General features: G+C 38.8%; 1 protein-coding gene across 4 annotated transcripts in view; it reads right to left on the bottom strand.

The window, feature by feature from the left end:
- The window catches only part of DTNBP1 (dystrobrevin binding protein 1), a 156652-nt gene that overhangs the window by 61779 nt on the left and 81596 nt on the right, over positions 1 to 13277 (bottom strand). For all 4 annotated transcript variants that reach the window (XM_036890614.2, XM_057493639.1, XM_057493637.1 and 1 more), the window contains one exon: positions 12797 to 12819. In XM_036890614.2, coding sequence (XP_036746509.1) covers positions 12797 to 12819 — 23 coding nt within the window. The remainder of the gene's footprint in view (positions 1 to 12796; positions 12820 to 13277) is intronic.

Here is a 13277-nt window from a genome sequence, read left to right as displayed (position 1 = left end):
GAGAGTCAGGAGTGCGGGCTGGACGGAGGCCCTGGGACGAGGGCAGGAGGAGATGCAGTCAGGGAGAGAGCAGAGGGCCGGTTCCGAAGGATCCTGCGAGCTATGAGGACTCGGTGGCATTCTAAGCATGTGATAGGGAGGCAGCAGTGTCTGAGCCGGAGGTGACTGGCGGTTGGGGTGAGAGGAGAAGCGGGGACTCCGTGAGGCAGCCCCTGCAGCAGCCCAGGCTACCAGGCAGTGGGGGCCGTGAGAAACGGTCACAGCTGGGCTGTAGCTGAAGGTACAGCTGACCGGATTTACCAACGAGCAGAATGTGAGGTGAGAGAGCAAGAGAGGACTGAAGCAGCCATTCGTTGTTGGTTTTGGCCTGGCCCTGGGGTGAACGGCAGATCACTTAATGCAATGGCAAAGCCTGAGGATCAGAATCAGGACTGGCTATGCTGGGCTTAAGATGCTTGTAAGCACAGCTGTGCGGATCCTGACTAGGGAGTTGGACATACCAGTGAAGAATTCAGGGGAGGGGTCAGGCTAGAACTCAGGCTAGGGGCTGCTTAATCAGGGAGTCACTAGCACCAGATGGTACCTAAAACCTTGGGAGCAGACGGGACCACAGAAGGCGAGGGAAAGGTCCAAGAATTGAGCCCAGAAGCATTTCACCACCTCCGATGGAGGGAGTGGGAAGGACGATGAGGCAAAGGAGACCAAGAAAAAGAACCCTGAAGTAAGGGAAAAATCAGAATTGCTGGGAATGATTCAGCAGAAAGGTAAAGGCTGATGGTGTAGGATGAGGAACGGAAAACTGCCAGGGCCGAGTCCGTTAGGAGGAGAGAACAGAAGGATGCAGCCCACAGAAGGGCAAGGCGCTGCAGAGGCTGGGAGAGTCTCTCAGGTCAGGGAGAAAGCACAGGGTAAGCAGACACAGGCAGCAGGGATGGAGTTCTCTTCTGATGCTTCCAGTTCCTCAGTGAAATCCAAAGAAATCAGTTAAGAATGAGTAGTAAGGATGGGATAGTAGCAGTTTGAGAAAAGTTGAGACATGGAATCCCATAGGATTACCAGTCAGTGCTCCTGTCTCTCTAGTGACCTGGGGGCAAAATTTAATGTGAGACCTCAGGGAAGGTTGGAAGTTTTTCTCCAGCTACATTCAATGGCGCAGGGCCATGCACCATGCAGGCAGTTTACCCGATTAAATTCTGCCAACAGAAGTAGACAACTGCAAAGGATTATCGCACAGTACTGAAACAATTCACCACCCATACAGCAAAACCCGCTCACGTCATGCTGCACATCAAAGTAAGTTCTAGGTTAATTAGAGTAAAATCAGCAAATAAAAATCAAGCATGAATAAAACCTAGAAAAATTATAAGTTAAAATTACTTCTTAGATTTAGAGAGAACCTTTGAGGCATGAAAGCAATGAGGATATAATTTTAAAATATTCATATGAATCACACAGACATTAAAATTCTGAACGTAATAAGAAAAGGCAAACAAAATTAAAAGCAAATCAATAGCTGAGAAAAGTACCTGTACTGAATAGGACAATCTGATACCCTTACTATGTACCAGCCTCATTGTCCACTTTTCAGGAATGGAAGCAACCTCAGGAACCACTGTGGGGAAGTGGAAAAGCACAGATCCCTCTGAGGGAAGCTGCTCCCGGGTCTAAAATCTGCTCAGTTCCTCACTCACTGGCTGGCGTGTCTGACCTCCATGGGTCTCAATTTCTCATCTCACAAGGTTACTGTGAGACTGGGTGCGATACTATGACACTAACCGTGATAGGCAAAGCGCATAGCTACATACTAGGGCACAGGAAGTTTCCTTCTTTTCTTTACTATAATCTAAATAGAAATAACAGGATGTACTCATATGCCCAATTGGTATTCTGTACCACATTAAAAGTACTTAGTGAAAATAAATTCTGGTGGCAAGTTTGTATATTCAAATGATATTTAGTTTTTGATCTTTTTAAATATTTCTCATTACAAATATTTTTACTTTCAGTTTAAAATAAACATAGCTACAACTGATGAGTCATCCTCACATAGTAAGTTTCTGACTGTTAAATTCCATCTTATGTACCACTACATCCTTCATAAGTTTTCAAAACTGTAGACTGGCAAGTGAATAGCCAGCCAATCAGCAAGCATCCTATGGGAATCTTTGTTGCCTGATATAAATACTTAAGTTAATCCTTCAGAAAAACAGAAAAGTGAATTAAATACTCCAATACTGTTCCAATTATTTCCTTTATCCTAGGGAAAGCACTTTTTTATTCCTCAACCCACAGTCAGAGCACCCAAATTTCATATGCTTTTGTTTATGGTGTGGGCATGCCTCTGCAAGGAGAGCCACAGGAATGTTCAGTACAGAAGAGAGCTTAGGGCTCAGTTGGCCACTTGACTTCTCTCTTGCCCTGGAAGTCTATAAAAATCACTGGGCAGCTATCAGTCTACCAAGAAGGTGGAGACTCCCTCAGTGCCCAAAACTGTTTAGTCAGCAGAGCTACGAGATCCCATAGCTTATTTTCCAGCACAAACATCCAAAAAAACTGAGACAAAATCAGGAAGCTCCATATGAATTCAATAGGCTTTTTGAGCCTGATAGGTAAAATTTTCATAGAACTCTCCTTTTTGTGGTATTGGAATTTAGTTTTCTGAAAGGTATAGTTTCTACTGTCAGGTTCATACCATGATACAGCAAAAAAGTAATGAAACAGAACACTATACTTATTGATGATAACAGACACATATGATGTACAACAGAAAGTCCCACTACATTTCTAAAATACCTACTGACATAATTATTGATTACACAATAGTGGTGTATAATCCTTGTAAGAAATCACAGAAGGGTAATATTTAAGCATCACAACCCTCATGTCAAGGCTCTACTTTTGTGCAGCCTAACACCCAAACACACTGTTAGAATTCCAGTTCCCGTCAATAGAAAGCAGCATCTTCAAGGGCTCTAGGTCAGGCCACAGTATGATTCCCTGTGACAAGGTATTAAAATAATCAACTAGGTCTTAAACATAAACTGTCTTAGAACCAAAATTGACAGGATATAAATATTTCTGTATGATAGGACATAGATACTAACTTTATTTAAACTCTTCAAATTACATAACATAAACCAGGTTTTTAGAAATGAATATACACTTACACATATTGACATGTAAAAAAAGGAGGAGCAGATGCTTTAAAAAAATCTTGCCAGTATTCACCAACAGATCAAGATTTTCAGGGAGTAATTTCTTCAATGAATAATTTTAAAAATTTTAATTTAATGCCAGATCATACCCATATCCAAATCTTTACTCATAGAACTGCTATGTTAAGATAGCATGACTGAGCAAAGAAGAGACTGCCGTTTGTTATACATTTCCTGTTAAATAAATACTTTAAAAATAAACACTGAAGTTCTCACTTGCTCCATTATTAGCAATGTACTCCTGAGCACTTAGCAAATAATGAACAAGAATGTGGTAATACTTCAACTCAGAATTTCATTCCATTAATGCTCCAATTTCATAACTAATTCCTGAGCTGTCATTTTGCTTCAGCTAATCTGTCTGTCTAAGCTTAAGGAGCCTTAGGGCTCTGCTATGCCGTACACCAGGCAGACAGGAGGGGGGAGAAAAGGAAGGAAGCAGCCCTTTAATCTTATTCTAACTGGTGACCTCAGAAACAGGAAAACGAAAACTGAGTAAGAGATTAGGGACGCATGTACTTCTTTCAGTCTTTTACCTTTGAAAACAGTGGGCTTCAATATCTGACAGGGCATGACGTGCCACCTTAAAGTATAAGATGGAGTTTCAAAAAAATACAGTAGTCATTAAAAATTATTGTTCAGTTATCTCCATGGAAAGAATAATAAATTACTCAACCAAAAAAAAAGCCACCAATTAATTTTTAAGGTATAATTTTTTGCAGTAAACTCCACAAGTTCAGTATCTTTGTATATACGTACTTATACAAATGTCACTTCACTAAAACATGGCCTCTGGCAAATGGTAACAGGATGCATTGAAGTTTTGTATAATTAGGAAAACTGTATTTTTTAATCTGGATGAAGCACTGACATTCTCAAAATCCAATTGGAAAATCAGCCATTTTAGTTGAACCCAAACAGTAGCATGGAATGAATTTTAACTTTACACTGTTATTAGTTATGGCTCACATATTTAACTACATTAACTGCTTCTTGGAAAATGAACATACAGCAGCAAGAGCTGATGAACTAGTTTTATGGAGCTATATCAGAAAAACTGGACTCATTATCCTAATAGCTGGCATTACTTTCCTGGTATTACACATTTATCTTTTAACATAAATGCTATCTCACAGAAATGTGGTGAATTTCACCTGATGGATAAGACACAATATTATAAAAGTGAAAGTCCTAGATTTCCATGCAACATTTTTATTTATTTGTTTTTGGTATTAATTTAGTCACTTTTACTGCTGGGTAATATAAAGAAACTAACAATGCTTTCATTAAAATGTACTGCCTGAAGGTTCAAACCATGTTGTAATTTAATTTTTGCTTTTTAGTAATGTATCATCTGCATACCATGCAAAAACTGTAATGTGCCCAAGCATGGAAGTAAAAAAGTTAAAAAGCAGTGAAGGAAAAACATAAAATGAAGTTCCACCTACAGGGATTCTTCTGACTATTTTCGGTGAGTCCTGGAGATGACATGGATGTGAGAAGGGAACAAGTCAGCGAAGCTCAGTGCTGGTCAAGTGGATCCTTCAGTCACAAGGCAGCCCCCCGATGTGCACCTTCTGGGATGTGGAACAAAGGAAGTGAGGCTGAAGCCAGGAGCAGGTTTTTCCAAAGAAACTGTATTAAGCCTGTTGGTTTTCTGCTGATGGCTTAAGCAGACACGTATCGGAATGTACTGCCTCATAAAACCCAAATGCAAGCTCTCAGGGCTCTGGTGTGCAAGATCTGGGGCCATACCAAATGCTGCTCAAAAATGGGGGGGCAGTGCTAAAAATACACTAAATCCATGTGAATTCGCCATCTAGGCACAAAGATGCAGTAGTAACATATCAAAAGACAGGAGAAACTGCAATCTGAAAGTAATACAATAAAAATTAGGAAAATAGTTCATTTCATAATACATAAGGGATCTCTAAATTTCCCCCATTTAATTCTTAACATAACTTTAGCCTAAATGTTCCTTCAAATTCTAACCAGCAACACTAAACAGTGGCTTGTAAAGTGCTATGTATTTTTAATAAGTATCTTAAATCATCACAAGTCCAACAGCTACACTTGTCCACAGTCTCTTCCTGCTTCAGAACAGCTTGTTCTACATTCCACTTCCGCTGGGTGCTCTGAACCCGGCTTCATTCAGTCAGACCCTCTCACTAATCTGCAGCCTCTCATCTGCCTCTCTGCAGCCTCTTTTCCCTCTTCATACAAATGTATGCAAGTTTCTCACAAATGAAAAAAAAAAAAGTCCCGCTTTAAACCTAACCCTCTCCTCTAACTTCTCTTCTTTCCTTCCTTCAGCCTCAGTCCTGCCTCTACTTCCTCTTCGTTCAAATGTTTATTAACTGCCAAAGCACCAAGCACCCGGGGGTCACAGTGGAGACTGCGGCAGGACAGTCACTGTCCCTCATCCTCAGCTGCCTGGTTCCCACAACTCAACACCCAGCTGCTGGAATGTTCCCACTAACGTTACCCACTAGCTTTTAGTTTTGCCACATTAAAGGACCCTTCTCAGACTGTTTCACTTTGCCCTCTTTACCATGATATGACACGGCTTCTTAACATGTCCTTGAAATGTTCTCCGTCTGGTGATACCACACTCTTCCCCTTACCTCTGTGGCTCTGTGGCTGATTGTTCTCAGTCTCCACTAAAAGTAACAGATTCTCTTCTAATGCCAGTCTGGGGAATGGAGAGCTTCCTAGATTTCTATTCACAGCCATCATTTTAAAAACTGCCTGTTCTCCACAGGCAACCATCCAAACCCAAAGCTTCTGTTCCCCTCTCTGGGCTGACCACTCCCAAATCTAGTGCAGATCTGTCCTCTGAGGTCCAATGGCTTGCTGGACACTTCCACCTGTAATACCTCCTAGACACCTCAAATTCAATGTGCTCAAGTCAGAATTTACTCAACAAAATACTTCACGATACATTTAACAAAAGAAGTGCAAGACTTCCATATTCAAAATACAAAACATCGCTGAGAAAAATCAAAGATCTAAATAAGTGCATGTCCATGTTCATGGATTAGAAGACTTAGTATTAAGAGAGCAATTCTCCCCAAACTGATACATAATTCAATACAACCCCTAATCAAAATTCCAACATGACTTTAATTTTTTTTTAAGAAATTGACAAAATGATCTTAAAATTTATACCAAAGTACAAAGGACCTGAAATAGCCAAACTGATTAAAAAAAGAACAAAGTTGGAGGACTTACACATCCTCATTTCAAAACTTATTACAAAGCCACAATAATCAAGGTAGTGTGGTATAGTCAGTAAGGAACAAAACTGAGAACTTAGAAATAAACTTTTAAATTTATGCCATTGTTTTCCTTCAAAGCTGCCAAAGCAACTCAACAGGAGGGCAAGACAGTCTTTAAAAAATAGTTCTGAGACAGCTGGACATCAATCTTTAACAACACAACAGAGAATGTAGATGCTTATGTCACAGAAACACAAAAATTAACTCAAAATGGATGATGGGGGAGAAAAACGGATCACAGACATAAGGATGAGAAACTGCAATCCTCATATACTGCTGGTGGGAATGCAAAATGGTATAGTGACTTTGGACAACAGTCCAGCAGTTTCTTAAAAAGTTCAATATAAATTTATATGACCCAGAAATTCTATTATTCTATACACCCAAGAGAAAGGAAAATATTATGTCCACAGAGACCTGCACATAAAAGTTTATAGCAGCATTATTCTTAATAGCCAAAAACTGGAGGCAATTCAAATGTCCACCAACTGGTGAATGGACAAATAAAATGTAATACATTCATACAATGTATTACCAATTCATCAATAAAAAAGAACATTCTACTGATATATGCTACAACATGAAAGAACCTCAAAAAATTTAACACTAGGTGACAGAATCTAGACACAAAGAGACAACATACTGTATGGTGGCATTTATATGGTTATGTCCAGAAAAGGCAAATCTATGGAGACAGAAACTGATTAATGACTGTGTGGGACTGGGAAACAAGCAGGTATTAGGCAGAAAGGAATTGTAGGTGGTGAAAATGTCCCACAACCAGATTGTGGTGGTGGTTGCACGACTCTCCAAGTTTACTAAAAATCACTGAATCTTCTGGTGTATAAATCAAATTTCAATAAAACTACTTTAAAGAAGCATCTCAATCTATCGGACACGAAAAAGGTCTTTGGAAAATTTCCTGGGGTTATTGGAAATGTGCCTGAAGTCATTAATAAACAGATTCTTTTACCTCCTCCCTCTGTCCCCCAGAAACAACAAGAATACACTGCCATTCCCTCCCAAAGCTGCTCTTTCACCTTTAACACATACTCTGGTAAATGAAAAAACTATCTACCTGAATGTCTAGCCAGAATTCTAGGAGTCTTCCTAGACTCCTCACAACAGTCCTGAACTTTTTATTTCACCTTAGCATCTCTTACTCTAGACTTGCTCTCCTCCAGTCCATCTTGTATATGATCCCAGAAAACTTACTCTAAAATGCAAATCTGATCCTACCACCCCAATGAAAACCCTTTGGGTTCTCCTACCCTTTCTCTATCAGCTACAACCACCACCTCTAAGCTAGTGTGACCATGCATACCCCATGAGCAAAAACTTTTAACATGCACCCCAAATTTATGTATCATTTATATATCATATACAGGAATTCCTGTACTAGTTTATTATATAACATACACAAAAATTGAAATTTAAAAAGATGATATACTCACACCCCTCTTTGAAGGCCTCTGGTCCAAAAGAAAAAGTCTAAACTCCTTTACATGACATTTAAGGCTGTGTATCACTTGTTCCCTGCCTACATCTCAGCTTCATCCCTCACTACCTCAACCCCACACACCAGATGCTTCAGCTGTAACAAACTGTTTGTAGTTCCCTCGCTGAACAAGAAGTTAAAATTTAACTTTTATTCTTGGAATGAAATCAATCTCTGCAACTTTGCAACTGTCCTCTCCTCTTACTGGAATGTCCTTACTGCCCTTCCCAGACCGGTGAGTACTCATCCTTCAGATCCAGCTCAGGTACCACTGCTTCTCTCTTGAGAGTCCATTATTCCCACCTTGTATGTTTATTTTCATTCTAATATTTTTTACATTGTATTAAAATTACGTATTTGCTTTTCCGTCCTATAGGCTTTCCCATAGTGCTTTAGCTCCTCGAGGACAGAAGACAGTCATATTATCGAACCTGAGTCTCCATCACTTAAACATTGCCAAATGGCAGCTGACCAGTTCTGCCTTACATGTTAGGCTAACTCTTGAACTGAACCAGCTAAGCCACCCAAGTTTACCATCTATTATCACATTCAGATTAATAACAAGCCAAGGGCTGCCAAGTCAGCAGCATGCACAGTCCATACCCAGGAGTCGCCCCAAGAAGTGGGACTCCTTAACGGTCTGAGAGGTCTCCAGTTTGGATGACCTCTTCAATCTTATGACTTCTCTTTCAATTTAAAGGTAGCCATCACCATCACTCCACCCCTAAGATCTCAAACTGAAATTCCTTCTTGGAACTTCAAGACCCAGCTCAAGCACTGAGGTGTTCTTCGCCTTTATGGTGTACACCATCCCAAGTCCCTTATACCTTCTTATATTACTGGTCTAGTTAGGCCTCTCCTTTCCAGCCCACGTTTCATGGCCAATCATATCAATTATGCTCTCATTAGCATCAAATTGACCAAGCTCTGTTGATCCATCCTACATGTTCTTTCAATCCCTAACTCCGCGTTAACTAAAAACCTATTTGCTTTGGTTATTATTTAGAAGCCTATTTCTGAGAGCCTCACCCTACAAATTCAGTCTTCCTTATATGGATCCTCAAAAACTTGTTTCCTCCCTACTAACTTTTTCCCATATTACCAGCCATTTTTCCTCCAGTAAACTCTCAGGGAAAGAGATGTCCCAGGATCCTTTCAAGAATAACCTATCTGGATATGATTTCTTCCCAGCTTCTCTAGGATCCTCAGCATCCTCAATTTCACCTTCTCCCCTGACCTAGACCCTGATTCTATCTCAAGTTACCTTTTCATTTTTCTTTTCATTCATGACAGAATAGCGAGCTCATGTCACCTTTACTTCCTAACTTCTCACACACTTCAGACTTGCAGTCTGGATTCTCCCTCTACAAATAATAATTCTTTCAGGTCACCAGTCACCTATGCGTTGCCAGATCCAATGGGCTGTCCCATTGTGCCCAACTGCCTGGCATCACTGACATCACCAACAAGCACTTTTAATGTTCCGGGCTCCTTATCACTAACTTGTCTTGTTTCTCTGACCGCTCTGGCCCCGTCCTCTTCACTGGCTCCCCTTCCCAGACCTAGGCCTTAAATGTGATCAAACGGTGTCAGGCCAGCTCCCGCTGCCTTTTTCCACACCTTCTCATGATGATCCACTCCTGTCACAGCATTAACTCCTAATCCTTGGACTGTTTTCACTGTCAGTCACATTCCTGACATGGCTGGATAATTTTATGTTAAGGAGATTACAATGGACATCCTCTTACATGATACAACTGGATCCCATGCTGGTCACTGAGGTTTTTAAAAAGCAGTCAATGAAGGAATCCATCTAACATAAATAAACACTTTACTTTAAAATATGACTATACTTTTATTCATAAATTCTTTGAGCATTAGGGTCCAGTGACTGAAAATTCTTGCTTAAGCCACCCATACTGAACTGAATAAAATATCCTATCTATTTTTAAGAGCAGAGCAGGAATTTGAGATGTGTGCAACAACTGTGTACAGAATCTTTCAGAATTGTTATTATTTTTTCCCAAATATTTTATAATTCTTAATCATTTCCTTTGCAGAAATTTTTAAAGCTATTTACCTATATTAAGTCTTCCAAAGCAGTCAACTTAGTTTTCTTACACACAGTTCTCCTTAACACTAAGGTTTCATCACTTCATCTGATACTCAATTAAACTGCCTATCACAACAACAAGTACAGGACAAATGGATTCTGGACCATACACAAGGCACTCTAGCTAAGCATCCAACTCAACTAGTAGAAACCAATGTATGTGGTTGTACTGGTGAGGAGCCTCCCAGCCACAAGCGTAGCATGCTGTAGGGACCACCGGTATGTTTCATAGAGAACGAGGAAAATGACGGCTCATTTGGTGAGGTGCTGAGATGAGGGAGAGAGAACAAGTCTGCATGTAAAGCACGCTGGGTCAGGAATCTCACGAGGCAAGAATGACATCCAGTTGTCTCCACACCTCCACTCTTTTCAGTGGGACAGTATTTCTAGACATTTTTTTCCAGGAAAAATGATGAATAACCCCTAAATAACAGATATGTCTCTTTGTGGCCAACTTCCTATGTCTTTAAGGACTGGGAAAAATTTACTTAATTTGTCCATGTGCTTATAATAGCGGAATTCTCTCCCGGTTGAAAATAAAAATTAGGATCTTACCCTCCTTTTTCTATTGTCTAATATTCAAGTGATTATCACTAAAAAGTTTTAAAGAATGCACTTTGGAAATATAGAATACTATCCTGCTGCCAGTATTTGGGGAATACAGAAAACCATCCTGCTGCCAACGTTTTAAGTCAAAAAAATAAATAACTAGTTTCAGTAATAATGTAGATATTTGCCATATGTTGCACAAATGAAAAGGTGAACCTTTCACATTAACCTCAGTGGTTAGAAATGAGGTTAATTCAAAGACTCCAGAACTCAGGAGATGACACTGACCTTTGTTATTTATTAACTTTGAGGGTTACTAATTTTGTTTTTTGTCCCCAAAAGTTAGTTTTTCACAAACTTAGAAAAAACCTTCCAAAAACAATGTAAGTTGAATAAAACAATTGAAGGAAGTCACATCTTTTGTTTTCCTGCAATATATACATAAGAAAAACAAAGGGAAATGCAACTTTCAAAACCTTTGAAATTGTTAGTTTGTTTGAAAGAATATTTTTTCTCTTTTTCTCCACTAATGTCCTGGAAGGGCAGTTACAATTCATTTTTCTTACTGATTTCTTTTTCATGCTTTTGAAGTATTAGCAAAATACTCAAGAGGAAAGAATTTTTAATGAATACTGGTACCAGAAAAACTAGATAATATGTAATAATCAGTTTATGGTTTGTTCAAATTTGAAAGCTTTAATTGGCCGGTAGGTGGGTTGGGTGTGCTGTTAAATGTTTTATCATAATTAGGGATATGTGTACAGTCAAGGTATTTTGGCATAAACTGAATTATTCTATTGAGTAACACACAATACTACCTAATCTTTTGCCATCTACTGGTCTCATCCTTTTCGGTGAATAACATCATACAAAAAAAGAGAGAATGCTTCAGTACTGAGATGAAAGTAAAGTTGACATTTTGCATAATCTATGTTCCTGCCTGTCTTGTACGTCTTGTAATATTAACTTGATTGCTTTTTTCTTCTTCTTAAGTTATATAAGACAACGCTGGTTGACTAAAAGAAGATTTTATAAGGATTCCAAATCTTATTTTAAACCACTGATGGAAAATATTATACATGAGTACTGGTTCATAAACTGATTAATAATGATGTTAGCCATGACAACACATTATATCACATGATCATTTAACACTAATTTCAACAAACTGGTGATGAACTTAATCTAACTTCAGTCAGTCAAATAGAAATCCAGCCAAAACAAGTCTAGTCAATTACAGTCATAGTAGGAATAAGCCTGTATACCTTCTCTCTGGAGGGTTACTCACTTTTTTGAAAACATCTAAACAGATAATACATAAACAATTGAACTGCAAATACACTGGAAAATCTTTAATCATTCAGTAGAACTAAAAGTCAATACTAGTTCATATGTGAAATATAATAAGCAATAATTCAGTCTTACTGGTTACTGAAGTGTCTCTCTGACAATAGCGATTTCTTGCTAATGAGTAATTAAAAAGGAAGGGTTTTGGGCTACTCAGAAGTTTGTGGTTTTTCTTATTTCTCACTAATGTCTCTCCATGACCAGTAAGGGTCAACATGACCAAGAATATGTTCCACTGCCAGACCTTCAAAAGTTCCTTAAAATTAAAAAACAATTTTGGGCACATTAAGTATCTCAGAATATAGTTCATCAGACCGTCTAACTTTACAGATGGAGAAACTGAGCCTGGAAGAGGGAAGAGACTCATCCAAAGTGACCAGACAGTGGCAGACGACCCAACCCTAGAGGACCCCCAGGGGTTCCAGTGATTGCTGGACCAAGTGCAGGGGTCCGTCTCTAGCACCAGGTCCTCTCCAAGTGGCCCACTTTGCACAATGGAAACCAGAATCTTCTTAAACTATGGTCCCAACCACCTCAAAGTTAGCACTGTGCTGTCCTCACATATCATAATGGTCATTAGTAGAAACTCTTGCTTGGTCTATGTGTCACATTTAAAAGAGAATATCAAAACACTTGTGAATACATAAAATTCAAAAAAACAGTATTAAGCAAATGCATTTTTGATGCAAACTGGCTGATTTAAAGAAAAAGGAATGAGTTCTTTCATCATCGAGAGAACATCTGACATGAATTAGCTCTCATTTACTCTAAAGTGAAGAATCAAATGTAAAATTACCTTTGAAGGTCTCAAGTTCTTTCCTGCAGAAAAAAAAAGAAAATGTAAATTTAAAATAAACTATTCCCGATGGAAACCGCTTTTAGATTGTAATAAAATTTATAATTTTAAATGCCCAGAGTCTCGTATTTCTGGATGTTCACATATGCTTTACTGAAATTGGGAATACAATTAGCCTCAAGCTAGTATTTCCAGTTTTTCTGCTAATTACATTATAAATGACTCAAAAAATATTCTACCAAAACTTAAACTGTTAAAGCACTGAAAAAAGAAATACAAGAAAACATGGAAATAAGAAAACATAAAGCATTTTAATGCTGGCTTTGAACCATCTCATATATGTAAGAATAGGTTTATAAAATCATGTAACAATTTTCCCTCTACTGATCAACATTAAATAATAGACTTTAAAAGTCTTTAATTAAAAATCATCTGGAATAGGAGCAGTTATTTCTCCCTTTAAATGAATGAGGAATGCACA

The sequence above is a fragment of the Manis pentadactyla genome, chromosome 16 (genome assembly GCF_030020395.1).
Source record: "Manis pentadactyla isolate mManPen7 chromosome 16, mManPen7.hap1, whole genome shotgun sequence".
In the NCBI taxonomy this organism is placed as follows: domain Eukaryota; kingdom Metazoa; phylum Chordata; class Mammalia; order Pholidota; family Manidae; genus Manis; species Manis pentadactyla.
The sequence above is the reverse complement of the archived record's forward strand: the minus strand, read 5'-3'. Positions and strand labels throughout refer to the sequence as shown.